Below are 17,366 nucleotides of genomic sequence, written 5' to 3' on the forward strand. Positions count from 1 at the left end.
GGTCTTCAAAACTTAATAACACTAAATAACTTCTAAAAAATTTGAAAGATTCAAAGAAGTGCTAACAGTTCTTAAGTCTTAAGAGACATAACCAGTGTCATATTTTTCGGGGGATATAAACCAGTTAAGAGTTAGCCATGACAACATGAAGAAAAATGTCCATTAATTTTTAGAGGAAAAAAAGTTACCTAACCAAAACTCTGAAAGTTAGATAGATAAGAGTTTTTATTAATTCATTAATCAAATAATTATAATTAATAATTATATTTTAACATTTATTATAATTATATGTGATCATAATTAAATAATAATAATAAATAATAATTGTTTATTAATCCAAGAATGGATGACTATTAAGAAACTGCATTTTGAACCAGCATCAACTTCAGTTAAATGCTGTAAAGGAAGGAGTCTCCTCGTGAGAAAGAATAACAAAATCTGGACTAAATTTTTTTAAGATTAAAAATCACACTCATTCAAGATGAGACTATTATAAAATGTTCACGTATGTTCTACTTCCCATTACTAGCCAAAGTTAGAAAACTGAAATTGATACCTCTGCTGAATAGAATTAATGCTGACTGAAGTGGTTATATTTTTCCTTATCTCTTACAAAGCAGATTTAAAATGCTCTAACAGGATAACCTAGAGACTAAACTTTATCACCTACCTCTAAAGAGTTACATATGGCATTTATAAAGAATTCATTTTATTTATATATCACTTGAATAGACTGGAACTTAACAACTACAAATTCCAATCTTAAACACATTCAGTTTTACATTACAATGTCTTTGTGAGGCATAGAAAGATAGTTGGAAAAGGAAATTTCAGATAATCTGGCAAAAGTTATTGTGATCCTTGTGAAAAAAAGCATATTGCAGAATAATATGGCATTTTAATTAAATGCATTTTTGTTCCATCTTTTAACAATTTTATACCACAAATGTACTCTGATTTTTAAGTCATACACACATACATGTGAAAAAATTTAAACATAAGCCAAATAAAAAGTAGGAGAAGTAACTTATCTAATAAAAAAATTACCCAATTATGGGTTTTTCTAAAATGAAAGGGAAAAAGGTATTAAAAGGAAATCATAGAGAGAAATTTAAAATATGAAGTCACTAACAACTGATCAACTAAATAAATCAAAAACAAAAACAAAGCATTTATGTAAATATGAGAATAAAACATAAAATGCCTGATTTAACAAAAAAACCAATTTATATTTCCTTTTCTATAACACACACTTTCCATAAAGCAAAAATTTCTTTGTACACATCCAAATGAGTAAAAAGATGAGTGTAAAAAATGGAAATCACAGAGCTGTTAAATTGGATTTGGAATGCTTACTAAATTTTAAAATACAACCCAAAAGAAAATGCTGCATATTAACATCCTCTAGTCTTACTTTCTTGTAGATTAAGTGGAGGATTAATAAGATTATCTAAAGTCCGAGGTCCATATTCAGACAGTGGTGAGGCAAATCCAGGAATTAAGCAAGAAAATATCCAGAGCTGTTCTTTACTACAGTTATTCTGAAGAGCTTGTAACCATAGCAAGAAGAGACGTACTCCTTCACGCCTGATCTGAAAATATAAAACAGATGCATAGAATTTTTACCCAAACAGAAATAGATATCTTTTTAAAATTTTGAGACCAAAGTTCTCAAAGAAAAACTTATTTGATGAATTTTTGCCAAAAAATTATAATTGTCATCACACAAGATCTAGAAGGATACTTTGTTATGCCAAAATCTAAGTTTATAGAACTGTTAAAATAAGGGGTTTGTTTAATTAGTCTCTATTGTCCTAAGATGAAAACACAGTAATCCTTTCAAGTAAATGAGTTGGCAACTACAATCAGAGCAGATCTTCCTCCCCTCCCCCTTCTCATCATGACTGAGCCAGGAAAAAACAAGGTCAAGGAAAGAACAACAACAACAAACTAGTTCCTAGACAAAGATAGGACAGACAAAATCAGATGAAGAGGAATTTTTCTCTAGTAACCATAAATTTTCTTCGGTGTTTTTTGCACATAGCAGATATTTAATATATGTTTAACTCAATTAGGTTCTCTTCTTCCTAGGCACAGCAGCTCAAATATTATCACACCTTCATTTGCTAAAAAAAGAAATAGCATGATATAGTAAAAAGTGTGCCGAAATTAGAGTAGGGAAATCTTGCCTCGGATATTTACTAAGTGAAGTTACCTCATTTTTCTAAATTTCAATGTATTTATTCAACTATAACATATACAGTATCTCTTTCAGTTGTTTTTAATCAAATGAAAGTATGTTTAGTAACTTCTACAAGCTTTAAAGAGCTATCTAAATGTCAGTCACGATTTTTTATTATTATTAACCACTATCATGGCTTAGCTGACAACAGAAAAGTGATAAAAGGAGATTGTATCTTTCTATTGCAGTTAATTATAGGTCAATGCAAACGGAAGTATTAGATATCAAATGAAATTACCATCCCTACAGCAGCACAAAATGAAGTGGCCTATCAGAAAAGTGAAAACTATTATTCTGTTTGTTAACTAGTACAATTTCTGCCATCTATATTTCAAAGTGGCTAAAAATGAGAAGAGAAAAGCAACAATTTTGTTGCATATGTTGATGCTAGAAAATATTTTTACTTTAGATAGGGTCTAGAATGGAGACTTGTATCTTTAATAGGAGAGTGAAGTTCCAAGTTATAAATGTATTTAAGGAACTCTGGCATCTTAGAAATAAAACTTTTTTTAAAAAATGCTACATTTTTTAATATAATCATAACAAAAAAGACAATTCAGCACCCTTTAGAAAAGAGAAGAAAAATGGAAGGAAAAGGAAGTAGGAGTAAAGTAGGAGACACATACTTGTGCTTTACATTATTTTTTCACACACCAGTATTAAAATATAGTATTTTGTATAGAAAAATACAAGTGCACATCTCTTCTGCCACAAAATAAATTTGAAAAGGTTTTTAAAAATCATTCTACTAAGGGAGCAGCTGGGTAGCTCAGTGGAGTGAGAGTCAGGCCTAGAGACAGGAGGTCCTAGGTTCAAACCCGGCCTCAGCCACTTCCCAGCTGTGTGACCCTGGGCAAGTCACTTGACCCCCATTGCCCACCCTTACCAATCTTCCACCTTTGAGACAATACACCGAAGTACAAGGGTTTAAAAAAAAAATCATTCTACTAAAAGAAAGGTTTTATATACCTTTAAGGAGTTTCCTGTGTGAAGGAGTTTCTTTAAAATCAATCCTGCAAAGAGAACATTCATTTAAATACTTATCTTTTTCACATAATTTGATAGCCATGCTAAAATTTCTTATTCACTTGCCCTACTACTTTTCTTATTGCAATTCCTGTTCTACTAAACTTCAACTTAAGGTAACTCCCATCCAATATTTCCACTATTACTCATATAACTTCAACCACAATAAAATTATGCTAGGAAAGACATGATATAGTAAATTGCTGGCCTCAAAGCCAGAAAAATTACTCAACCCTCCCCTCTGACTCATACTGGCTATGTGACACTGGGTAAGTCACTTAACCTCCCAATGCTGAAGACCAGCAGTTCTCAAACTTTCAGATATCAGGACTACTTTTATACTCTCAGAAATGATTTTGAGGACACCACAAAGAGCTTTTGTTTATATGGGTAATATATCTATAGCTTTTTACCATATAAGAAATCAAAATGTCTTAGTGTTATGAAAATAGTTTATCTCGAAGATCCCCCAAGGTCCCAGGTTGAGAACTACTGCTCTAGGCAACTCCTTAAGACTGTAAGTTACAGAGAAGATTCTGAACTGATAGAAGGAATTTCTTTTCACCAAGAAGAGGTTCCTAAAGCTATGAAAAAACAGATCTGGCCCCCATCTCCATACTTGTGCTGGATTCTCACTCTACTTTTTCTCCTCCCTCTCTTTAAATCTTCAACCACTTCTTCCCCCATTAAACTTTTATTTGAGTTCAAGACCATCCTATAGTAATTCCCTATTAATATTCTCTTCTGTGACCTAACACTGCAGTGATGTCTGAATCCATAATTAGTATGGAAAAGTGATGGACTTAGAATTCAAAATCCTGGGCTTAAATCTTGTCTCTAATGCTTACTAGCTGTGTGACTCTAGACAAATCAATTCACTTCTCTGAATCTTAATTTGCTCATCTATAAAAGTGACAAGAATTTTAGAACATGGTTCACAGGGCTGTCATGAAGCTTAAATAAGAAAATATTATAGTGCTTTGGAGTTTTCTCCTTAAGAGTTTTCTCTTAAGTTTTTTTCCTAGTTTTTTAGTTTTCTTTACTTTTTCTTTGAAGTTTTCTCTTAAGAGAAAAAATGCTTGCCAAGAGAAAACCCCTCTACTTATTTCTCCTCTAAGACAGCATTATTTCTATCTCCTCCTCTCATGTATCTTCAAGAAGTCTAAAACAGAACTCATATTTCATTGCAAATCCATTTATCCTGCAAAGTTCTTGATTTCTTTTAAGAATATTAAGGACTATCATTCTAGGAACCCACATTTGACTCATCCCTGATTCTTTCTTCCTTTTTCCTTGTCTCAAGTCTTGCTGATGCTATTTTACAACATCTCTTGTGTCCATCCTTTTCTTTTCACTCACAAAGTTTCTACTTCTTATCTAGATTATTGCAATACCTTTCAATTTGGTCTTTACAATCAGTTTCTCTCCTTCCCATCCATTTCCCAAACAGTTGCTAAGTGGGTATTCCTAAAACACTAATCTGAGCATGTCACTCTACTACATAAATATCTTTGATGGTTCCCTATTGCCTCAAGCATATAATACAAACTACTCAGACTAAAATTTAAAGTACTCTACAAAAAAATTGGAAAATGAGGGAGGCGTCCTTTGATTGGTGAATGGCTGATCAAATTGTGGTATATGATGGTGATGGAATACTATTGTGCAATAAGTAACAATAAATTGCTTGATTTCCATACAAACTGAAAGATCTCCACAAATTGATGCAGAGCAAAATGAGAACCAAAAGAACATTGTACAAAGAAATTAAAACATTATGGGATGATCATATGTAATCAACTTTGCTATTAATAGCAATGCAAATGAATGATACAGGGCAATCCTGAGGAACTTATGAGAAAGGACACTATCCACATCAAGATAAAGAACTGTAGACACAGAAACGCAGAAAGAAAACTTTTGATTTATCACTTTGTTTATGTGAACATAGGATGTGGGGTTTTGGTTTTTTAAAGTTTACTTTATTACAAAAATGAACAATGTGGAAATAGACATTGAATGATAAAACATGCATAACCCAGTGGAATTGCTTGCCAGCTCTGGGAGGGGGGAGAGAAAAGGAGAGGAAAAGAACATGAATCATGTAACCATGGAAAAATACTTAAATAAAAAAATAAAAAAAATTAAATTAAAAAATATAAAATGGTTCTATAGCTTCACTTTCCCACTCACTTGTTAACCACTCACATCATCTGGCTTCTCTTCTCATGACTCTATTCACTTAATGTTCTTTTCTCAAATCACATTTTCCTTAACTTATCTGCAAGATAATCCTTCATTCCTGATACTCTCTCTTCCTTGACACCAAATTTTCCTGGTTCTTCTTTCTGTCTCATTTATTAGTCCTTTTCCTTAATGATAATGTTTCCCAAAGCAATGCCCGATTCTAGTTTTCAGCTTTGAAAATCTAACTGAATCCAAAAGAGCATGAGTTTGTTACATGATCTCAATTACCACCTCTAGAAAAAGCACCAAATTGCCATTTATTCATCTTTCTCATGGGTTCTAAATCAACTGATCAACAAACATGTATGAAAAACTTACTTCAAGGGGCATCCAAGTTGAAGAAGGATTCTTAGTATATGGTGAGGTCATATCTTGAGGCCAGCAGCCTGACATAGAGCAAGCCCATCATCCATCTTTCCCCTAAACTGGACAAGTCAATACTGATGCTGCCTGTGAGCCCTCCCCTGGGAAACACAGCTCCGGGGCAATGCTCATCTGTCTTTTGTTGGAAACCAGAACAGGATGTTTTTGCCAGGCTCCACCATCAGTGTTCTCAGTGTTCTGCTCTTGCAAGATACCCCCTTCTCTGATGTTTGTGCCTCTGGGTGAGTGAGCCCAGATTACAGCAATGCTTCTGAGGACCACTCACTTCCTTGAGGATTCTCACCTTTAAGGGTGAGCCTAAAAATGGGAGAAGGGAGACCGGAGTTGCACCTTGCACTTTTTGGTACATGGAAATTCTTGCTGTTGTTTTGTATAATTCTGTTATAATATTGCCAGTGTTACCCTTTAATGGGTAGCCCTCCAAGAAATTGAAGGGTGCTGAGCAGCAGGGGACTATGTGTGTATCTGTCCAGTATGTTCCTCATGCGTGGTACCACTGACTTTGGTCTTGTTCTGATAACTAACAAACTGTTGGTATTCCTTTCAAAACCTCCTAGAACACAAGGAAAGAAGGCTTGGAGGATGGGAAAGAGTGGGAGACAGTAGAGCAGAAACAAAGACAAGCTTCCTCTGCAGTTTTTTGGTAAATCTCAACAGTGGATCTCCCCTTAAGATGACCGCTCCCACAAGTAATGTTTCTAATAAATTAGTAAATATAAAAATATTTACCCCCATTACTGTTGTCTACCTTCCCCCTAAAAAAATTACCTTACTTTGTATATTTTTATATAGTTACATGTTATTTTCCCCAATTGAATACAAACTCTTTGAGGGCAGGAACTGCTTTTTTGGGTAAATATCTATAAATCTAGAGGGTAGTATAGTATGTCTCACATAATAGATGTTTAATGCCTACTGCCTGAATGGGTTTGTGAAACTACAGATCTAAAATATATTCCTCTAAAACAGGGGTCGGCAATGTATGGCTCTTTCTGCAGGAGCCATAAATTCAATTTTTTTTCAGGCGCTGTTACAGGAGTGCGCACTGTGAGCACTGTACGGCTCTCACAAAATCACATTTTAAAAAATGTGGCATTTATGGCTCTCATGGCCAAAAAGGTTGCTGACCCCTGCTCTAAAAGGTTCAAATTGCCATCTAGTTACACTTCATTCTATGCAACACTTGCTCCAATATATCTTTCATGGGGAAGTCCATCCCTCAGAATAAAGGCGTTCTTCTAGGCTTTTTACAATTATCTAGCACTTGATTTGTCTGTTTTTCTGTCTCCCCAACATAAATGATATACCTTCACTTACAAGCATACTTCTGTATTTTGTGTGTACTCCTTACATGCATCATCTGGGTAATATGCAGTAGCTTATGTCGAACCATTGCTCTTTGGGTCCCTTCAAATTTTGATTCTTTGATGAATGCAGGATAGTAGTATAGCATTATTATCAAATTATCATATAACTTAAAATAATGACATTATTTTTTTAAATATGAGTTTTTGCTTTAGAAAGCTTAGAATCAGAGTGCTATACAATTTCCCATATGCAATCCAGTCTACTCTCTACTATTTCAATTTTGGACCCAACTGATTGTTCTTGTAGCACCTGAGATTTATATAATTATCATCATCACCATCATTTTAGAAGATTTAAGGTTATCCACTCAACCACACAGAACAATCTGGACAATAAAAACTCTTCATTACTTGGTTTTTCCCATGTAGATTCTTAAGCCAATTTTTGCACGTGTGTGACAATTCAGAGATCTGGTTTGGGAGGCTTTGTAGTATTCCAGGGCTTGATGCACAGTGTCACCTATAAATAAGAGCAACTAGAAGGCACAGCTAGGTGTCTCAGGTCTAGAGATGGGAGATCCTAGTTTCAAATCTGGCCTCAGATACTTCCTAGCTGTGTGATCCTGGACAAGTCACTTAATTCCCCCATTGCCTAGCCCTTACCGCTCTTCTGCCTTGGAACTAATAAACAGTCCTGATTCTAAGAGAGAGGGTAAAAGTTTAAAAAAAAAAAAAAAAAAGAGCAACTGGAGGCCCTTACCATAAACTAAGAATTCTTCTTCAACTTGGGATTCAGTACTGGACCTCTTCTTCATAACATGTCAGACAATTTTAATAAGTATATACCTTACCAGCTCAATACCTCACTTGATAATCATTATCAGAAAGTGAACAAACTTATCTATTGAAATCCCTACAAAACCTACTGTTTACTGAATAAAATATCATTTTAATAGGTATTAAAATACTGACACAATATGATTCTATCCTAAGTTTCTAGCTCTATCTCTTACTACCTTGCAACCATAAATCCAGGCAAACTATATTACACACATTTCATTCATGTGCTGAGTTTTCCTGTCTTTACTTACATGTTTCTCTATGTCTGGAATATTCTCTTTACTTTCCTGTATCTGATGAAAAACTTCCCAATCTTCAGGGTCCAGTTCAAATGCAATTTTCTTTAAGAAGCATAACACAGTGCAGTAAAATAAGCACTAGATTTTGTGGGAGGCAAGGATTTGTAAACTTTAGGTGAAAAGGGAGGAAATACAAAGGGTCTCTCTTAGTTTTAGTTATTCATCTGCAGGTAAAGGTGGCCATCAGAACTCCTTCACCTATAACAAATGCCAAGGAATCTATATACCCAAAGGCAGCCTGACTAAATGGGCTAATCTAATTTACTCATTGAAGCTTCTATCCAGATTGAGTCAATAATACTGGAAGTATAGTATAAAAGCAGCCATTTTTCAGGTTTTGGGGGGAGTTTACTTTTGTTCTTGGAAAAAGGGGCTCCCATAATTAATCTTTAATACTTTTAATAAAAGCTATTTTTATTAAATCTCATCCTGGTTTTGCCACAATTAAAATCCAGGTCCTTTGTAGGCAAAAGACAAAGGCAAAAATTTAAATTCAAATTCTGGCACTGATACTATATAATCTTAGTTATTCACTTCACCTTTGTGAGTTTCATTTTCCTGACCTGTAAATTTGGAATAATACCTGAATAATAGGTCAAGTGAAGAAAGCACTTAATAAAACTTAAAAGTATGTGAGTTACTATTATTCGCTAATAGGAAGTGAATGATCTTTCTCTCCCTGAATCTCACAATTCACTTCATTTGTACCTTAATTTTGCTCTTATAATCTATCTTGTGATAGAAAGCATTGCATTGGAAGAACCTCTGAGTACTCACCCCACCTAAGACTTGCAAAACAGGTGCTGATCTACTTTGTCTAAAGGATTTCCTTACTAGGAAGTCCCTACAACAATTCAGTTGCAGGGTCTGAAGAAAAAAAAATTTTAAGTATATATGTATCTGTACATATATAAAACTATTGCTACTTAATTTTTATCTTTCCCACTAAACTATCAGCTCTAGAAGGGCAGGGATCTCCTTTTTACATTTGCTGTACCTGCAACTGTGATCTGCAAATAGTAAATATTTCGATGAATTGAATTATTTAATTTCAAATGTCAGAGTTCTCGGTCAGACTTGATAAAAACCTTTTTAACAAGTCCTTGGCAATATCCAACTTAATTTTGGTGACCCTTATATCCTTTTGGCAATAATCTCAGTGCCAGTAGGAAGCGAGAGAGATCACCTATAAAATGATTTGCTAAATTAGAAAACAATATAAACATACATATCAGAATTGTAAACAGAATATTACATAAATTCTGCTATTTTCCTTTGTTTTGTTTTTTTTTTAAACCCTTAACTTCTGTGTATTGGCTCCTAGGTGGAAGAGTGGTAAGGGTGGGCAATGGGGGTCAAGTGACTTGCCCAGGGTCACACAGCTGGGAAGTGTCTGAGGCCAGATTTGAACCTAGGACCTCCCATCTCTAGGCCTGACTCTCAATCCACGAGCTACCCAGCTGCCCCCTCCTTTGTTTTATAATTTCAAATGTAATGAATGAAAACCTTCCCAGTGCACTGAAAAAATTCAGTAAAGAAATTTTTTACCTTTCCCAGTGTAAAATTAGTTTTTCCTACTTCGTTACAAAAATTACCACTGCGTTAAGTTAAAATATCTGGAGAAGCAGCTGGGTAGCTCAGTGTATTGAGAGACAAACGTAGGAGGGAGGTCCTATCCTAGGTTCAAATCAGACCTCAGACACTTTCTAGCTTTTTGACCTTACCAAGTCACTTACCCCCAACCCTCCCCACCTTGGCCTAGCCCTTACCACTCCTCGGCCTTGGAACCAATACAAAATACTGATTCCAGAAACAAGGGTTATAAAAAAATAATTAAAATATATGCTTTCAACTTATTCATTTTGAAAATCTCCAAACTTTTCCTTCACGCCTTCATATTTAACCTTTTTTTTTCTGCACCAGGTAAAATATCATTCCTATTATTTTGTAGCTTTCCAAGCAAAACTTGCAAATAAGTTTTAAACAAATTACTAAGAAACAGAATGTATTAATGACATTTAATTATTTATTTAAATGAGCTATTTGAAGTCTAAGAGTGACAATTTAAGTAACCTACCAATACTGTGAAACTGCCACCTCTGATGAATCCTTTCTGGAAGAAGCTGTAAAATTTTCTAAAAATCAATAAAGAGAAAGCAAAGTAATAAATGATATGAAAGATATATACTTGAAATCTTATTAAATGAAAGCAAACTACAAATATTAAGCCCTTAGAGCTTTTTGTGTGAAAAATAAACACAAATAAAAAGATAAAATTAGCATTCAAGTTACTTTGTTAGAACTTTTTTAGCCATGGTACTTATATACTACTAGAAAGGTTCCCTAACATAGCAAGCAGTCTAGGAAAGATCTGAATCAAGAAAATATAATTTAAAAAAATTATAACTATTTCTGTCAACTTTAAAAGGGTAAGTCATATCTTTTTTAAATTGGCAAAAATTTTCCTCCTTACTCCACCATCCCAATGCACTCAACATATTACAAACATGTCAATCAAATGTCCACATTGGGCATGTCCAAAAAACCCCTGTATTATTCTGCATGCTAAGTACTTCATCTCTCTATCAGGATGTGATTACATTGCTATTCCTCTTCAGTTTTGCTTAGTATTTAGGGTGATAAAGAGTTCTAAAGTCTTTCAAAATTGTTTGCTTTTTGCTATATTGTAATTTAAAAAACAAATTGTTTTCCTAGTTCTGTTCACTTTTTATTAGTTTGTATGTCTTCCCAGGCTTTTCTGAAATCATTCCCTTTATTTTTTAAAATTATATATTTTATTTTCTGTTCTGAATTCTCTTCCACCTCCCTCCCCCTTCTCTCACTCACTGAGAAGCCAAGAAAACCAAAATCAAATAATGTGACAAATAATGTGACAGTCATGGAAAACAAATTCCAATATTAGGCAAGGTAAAAGGAAGAGAAGATTGGAGAGGGGAGAAGACAAGGCTGATTACAATTTTGAGGTTATTCATCCTTAGAAGAAGGAAGATGATAACCCTAAAGATTGGCTCCATGCTAGAACTGAGATTTTACTGTGTTCCTAGCAGACCATTTCTGCTGAACTTCTCCTTTCTGCCTAAGACAAATGTTATATCTTCACTAAGTCCCTCTTTCCATGCCATGGTTAAATAAACTTTTTTGTTAACCATTTTGAGTATTTCATTTTCTTTTATTTTCAAATCTGCGCTGCTAGCCTAGCCTGAGCCAGACCTTACATTTACTGATAATAAAACAGGAATGAAATGGCACTGTCCCACATCATGGCTGAAGGAGGGGAAAGCCAATGCAAGTGCAGAGTATAGGATGATTGTATAACTGGAAATAGCAGCATAATACTATGGGTAGGTTAGTATCCTCAATGGAAGAGAGAGAAGGCCCCCACTTAGACTGGAAAAATATACATTAGTGAGTTCAAAAGGAGTCTGACAAGAACAATAAAGTTCCAGTTTGAACATCCACTGGTTATTATTAGAACCAGAGAACTTGGATTGCCAGCATAAGGAAAAGGAAAACAAAAAAGCCCAATATATTCGATAACTAGAAACAAAAATCTTGGTTTTTAAAGACCATACAACAAAGGTAGAGGCAACTAATGGGGGGCAAAAAACCAATATCACAAGAAGGAAAAAGGGTTTCTGACCTAGAGGTCACATTTTCACTGGAAAATGTGCTGAATCCCACTTTAATCAGGGCTAAAAGTGAGATTTATTTTTAATACTGTATCATTTTGATTTCTAATACTGCTCTGTAACATTTTTCAAGCCTTTTCCTCATTCCTTTGTCCTGACAGTCCTAGAATGACCTTGTTTGCTTCCCTTAGGATGAACAATGGAAGTCAAACTTAACTACATCTACTTTGATTTCTCCATCTAGAAGCAAGGATATTGGAATACTGTGATTAGGCATGTGACTTCTGTTCATAAACAGAGGATTCAAGGGAGATTAGAAAATATATTAGCCTTCCTCCTCCTCATTAGGTTTCTACTACTCAAAGGCATTTTAGGGAAGGGCTGAATAATGAGCTTTCAGAATTGTTTTTAAATGACTCAAAAATCTGAATGGTCTTTGAACATTGAGAAAGATCATGGACCAAATAATTTGTTGGTTATTGCTAGCCTAAATCAATCAAATGATTTTTCTTACCTGGAACCCAGTTTCTCAGAATTTTTATTCATCACAAAAGGAAGAAAATGAAAATGGGTTTGAGGACAAGAGTTAAGAACTGTTGCTAGTGATAAGAAAGCCTCAAAGTTATCCTATTACAATTTAATAGAACTTGGTTTCCTACAAAAGGGATACCTACTGATGGCCTTACTGACCCAGCAACTGCCACCACCTTTTGCCTACTTGAATACTACCATTTTCCCAGGTCATTACTGAATTGAACATACCCTGTGGGATATCCTCAGAATTCCAGCTCTCATATCATGGACCTCAACATTGCACATTATGATGCTATCCATAAGCATGTAAAAGATCCAGCAGTACTATAAGTCCTTCCAGAACATCATTGCTATCCTTGGTGTGGATTAGTTGTCTGAAGAAGACAAACTGAAAATGCCCTATGCCTGGGAAATCCAGTGTTTCTTGTCATGGCCATTTTAGTTGATGAGATACACATAGGACATATATGGAAGCTGATACTCCCAAAATAAACCATCAAGAGATTATAGCAGATCTTGCTGGGTCTGTATGCTCATGTCCCATAGCAGACTTTCTATATGTTAGAACCTATTAAAAAAGTTGTCTTTCTTTTTATTAATTATATCCTCTGCACTTAGCACAGTGCCTGGGATAATCAATGGTTTTTGAATTGGACTGAAAAACTTTCATATGTTCAGTCTGTAAACTGAGTTGTCTAGTCTGACCTATTTAAGAGATTCTCCCTCCCTAGGAAGAGTTCAAGAATATGAGAGTTAAAGGGTTAAACCCAGAGGAGTTCAAAGGTTAAAGGAAAAGGTTTAAGAAAAAGAAAGGTTATGAGACCAGCTATACAGAAAACCACAAAAACTTTCACAGACAGGCTGAGTTTCATGATGTGCTCAGCATGTTAAACTTGCTCTGCTTGGCAAAACAGTATATACTATGGGAAAAAAGAAAAGAAAAGAGAAGAAGGGAGAGGAGTCGTCACATCACTGACAGATCATTTGCTAAAAGAACTCTCTCTCCAGAGAGTGCATAGTTAAATGTGATGAAAATAAACAAGGCAATATGAAAGGACAATATGGTAAACACGGTCTCATTTTTTTTTCCATAACAAGTCTTTGGAGTAGGAGGAAAATATTATGCCAATTATAAATGGGAAAAGTAAGATAAAGACAAATTTTCTCAAAGTAGGCATATAGTCCCTTTTCTTAAAAAAAAAAAACAAACAATCATCAGTCCATTATTGGTATATTGGTTCTTTTAAAACAATAAGACATTTATGGACATAGAAAAAAGAAATTATTTGTGATAAAAAGAAACCTTGGGAAAGTTTACTGGTTATCACTCAACTATCTCAACAAATCTACATACATGAGATAAAATAAAGGTAAATGTGTGAAAGATCATCAATCATTTCCTAAAAACAAATTATTCTAAACTATGTATGTCTATTTTTCACCATATATATCTTATAAATCAAATTCCTCAGGATTAAAGTATATTAAACAAGGACATATCAAATTTCCCTTTGGATCTGGATATCAGGAAATGTACCAACTTCTGTTCATGACATTTTTTTTACAGTAGTGACAACATATCTAATTGCTTACTGTCTCAGAGAGGAGGGAGGGAAAAATATGGAATTCAAAATGTTAAAAAACAAATGCCAGAAATTGTTTTTACATATAATTGAGGGAGGAAATTGAGGGGAATTACTGAAGGGAAAAAAAGAAAAGAAAAAGAAAAAAGAACAGTAGTGGTTAGTTTTGACTATGAATAAAACCAAAAGAAAAAAATTTTAAGATTTTTCCAGTAATTTTCTGATGAAAGCCTCTATTATCTGAAACTATAAAAACTTGACACCACACAGGATCAACTGTTCTCTAGAGATTGCTTTGTATTTCTTCTCAAATTAGTTTTAACCCCTTCTCAAATTTCTTCAGGATCTGGTCTTAGCTTTCCACATGGGTTTTTTCATTTGTTATGACAGAGATCAGAATGTTCCTATTTTGTCCTTCAGATAATTAAGAGCAGGCAGTTATTGGAAAGAATATGCACTGTTGCTGATTTTATTTTATGTGGTCAGAATTATTAAGTCTTTCTTGATTACCAACTCACATACAACTGATGACAGGCTAAAAGTGAAGTTCCTCCCATTTGTTCAGTGTTTTAAGCTTCATGAACAAATTTCTATTTCTAAGCGCATATATAGGAAGCTTGGGAAATATAGTTGGAATTTCATTTTTAACAAATGACTAAAATCCCCAGTTCCATATAACAAGGAGGCTCTTTTCACATCCTGGCAGAGAGCTGTCTCCACATTCTTTTTTAATGACATAGCTATAACAAGTTGTTTAAATAATAAAGCCTACAAAATAGATGGTTCTTCAACCCCTCTAACAACCATTTAGCCATCAATTTTAACAAAGTCTTTCTGTTATAATTTTAATATAGTTAATGCATTTGAATAATGTTAAATATTCTTAATAAAGCTTAAAGTTTTTTGAAATGCTATACTGATGACCTGGGATAATATTATATTAAAGGGTAGGAAATATAAAGAATATTTTCTTTTGGTACTAGTAAGCTCCTGACTATAATGGTGTTTTTTTCTTTACCTTTCATTCTATTCCCCTTCCAATAGCCCGTGAAAGTTACAGTAAGTAAAGACTAAGAAGAAACCCTAATTATTATTTTATTTGAAGGACAATTCACAAAACATCAGAGTTCTAGAAAATCTGGGGGTTAGAGCAAAGGTTAAGAAGAAGGTATAAGAGTACCTCATAATGTACAGAAGAAAAGAAAGAGAGGGCAGGGAGATTAATAATACTACTGACAATAACAAGTGACATGTATATAATTTGCAAAGTAAATAAGTCTGTGAGCTAGTATCAAAAGCATTAGGATAAATAATAAGGATTCTTAGGTTTCAATAAAGGACTCTTGGGTTTCAATAGCCTGTACAAAATGGACAGGTCCAAGAAAAAATCCTAATGAAGTAAGTCCTTTGTAGCCCAGGAAAAATAAAGTGCAGATAGCCTCCCATCATTTGTACCACAGCCAAAAAGATGGTAGAGGCTTCCAACTCACCAACACCTTTCAAAACAATATACCTTTTAGCTATAAAATTCTATGAGAATATGAGATATAAATGTAGTATCCACAAGTCAAATGTATTCACTCTCAAATGATACAGCATTTAAAAACTACTTCCTTCTATATAGTCAACTCATATTCCTAATTTGCTATTATTTGCATTAAGAATTAGCAAACACAGAGATTCTTTATTTTAAACAATACAAACAGTATTCTATACAAAATAACATTTTTTTCAAGTATAATGAAGCAATTTTAGCAAATCATTAAAAGGTAATTCCACCTATACTTAAAATATATCTGAAACAAATGACTTTTCATTAAAGAAAGATTTTGTAGATACTTACTTCAAAAATAAAAAGTATACCATCTAATTCTTCTCTCTGAGACTTGTGACCTAAAATGTAATCATAAAAAAAGAAATGAAAAATAATCATCATGTAGGAAATTATTTAGTGAGATATATACAATTAGAAAATTTCAATTTCTATAAGCATTTGGTATTAAAAAAGTTTTCATTAATTCTGTAATAAAACTTAAAGCTTTGTTTGGGTTTTCTAAAAAATATATTTGACTTCTACTACATATTACATTAAAAAAAAAAAGAAACAATGAAAATCATTGAATAATTACTTAGTCATCCGCCCAAACTAAAGTAGTTGGATGGATATCCCACTACATGAGGACCCAAGAAAGAGAAAAAAAGAAGTAAGAGCAAAGAGAGAAGTTGATACTTTCTCATATCAGAGAAGTCATAACATTGCCACACTGGCTGCTGTCCAGTTCACAGACGGATGTCATTGGTCACAAGTAGAAACTGGGTAAGAAAGTTATCTGACCACTGTCACAAGAAAAGAAGTCACTTGTCAAAATTGTAAATCTTAAAAATGAAGCCAATTTTATGAACATTTTTAAATGACAAAAAAAAAGTCTAGAGAGATTTTTTTTTAAGAAGTCTTACCTTTCTGTTTAAGACTAACTTCAATGGTCACAAAATTTTCAAAGAACACATAATATATATGTGAAAAATGTTGGTCAAAAAATTGCTTAAGGTCAATAGACTCAGCATTCTCTGTAAAAACAAACAAAAATAAACAATCAATTTATTTCTACAATCAACAAATTGTAACCATTAATTAGCAGATGTTCTAAAAAAAGGCTCTTTAAGATAACTATTCATTCAATAAAGAAGTCAAAGCTTTCTTCTCCCAATTAAAGTTATATTTGGTTTAATACAGTTTGAGATTGTTTTGTTTACTTTTATTTACTTTATAGATTATGATAGTTGTAAATGAAATTATCCTTACTTAACATATAAAGAAAAGTAACTTGAAAGATTTTAACTTATTCAGAAGTACTTATTACACAATAAACAGAAAACCTACTGGGAATTATACTAATATTGACTAAAATATCTATCTCTTAGACCCTGAGATTTAACAAGGAGTTACAAGATTCCATAAACACCAAAATATTCAAAGCAGAACTTTTGGGGATAGTTAAGGGCTTAAATCAAAGTACATGCCCATTGACTAGAAAGTAGCTAAGCAAATTGTAGTACACAAGTATAATGGAATATTACTTTATCTTAAAAATTCAGAACTGAAAAAAAAATCAATTTATTGTAACCAGGAAAGCAACATACACAATGACTAAAACAATGTAAATGGAAAAAAAAACATTAACAAATAAAACTGTAATGATTAGGCTGAGCTCCAGAGAAGAGATGAAAAGATGCACTTCTCCCCACCATTTCTT

At 33.5% G+C, this 17,366-nt stretch overlaps 1 protein-coding gene across 5 annotated transcripts in view; it reads right to left on the reverse strand.

Moving 5' to 3' along the window:
* The window catches only part of RALGAPA1 (Ral GTPase activating protein catalytic subunit alpha 1), a 314,150-nt gene that overhangs the window by 275,323 nt on the left and 21,461 nt on the right, over positions 1-17,366 (reverse strand). For all 5 annotated transcript variants that reach the window (XM_044664768.1, XM_044664769.1, XM_044664766.1 and 2 more), the window contains exons 2-6: positions 16,570-16,680; positions 15,956-16,005; positions 10,423-10,480; positions 3,212-3,255; positions 1,415-1,592 (exon numbers count right to left, since the gene is read on the reverse strand). In XM_044664768.1, coding sequence (XP_044520703.1) covers positions 1,415-1,592; positions 3,212-3,255; positions 10,423-10,480; positions 15,956-16,005; positions 16,570-16,680 — 441 coding nt within the window. The remainder of the gene's footprint in view (positions 1-1,414; positions 1,593-3,211; positions 3,256-10,422; positions 10,481-15,955; positions 16,006-16,569; positions 16,681-17,366) is intronic.

This window comes from Gracilinanus agilis, chromosome 2 (assembly GCF_016433145.1).
Source record: "Gracilinanus agilis isolate LMUSP501 chromosome 2, AgileGrace, whole genome shotgun sequence".
Taxonomy (NCBI): Eukaryota; Metazoa; Chordata; class Mammalia; order Didelphimorphia; family Didelphidae; genus Gracilinanus; species Gracilinanus agilis.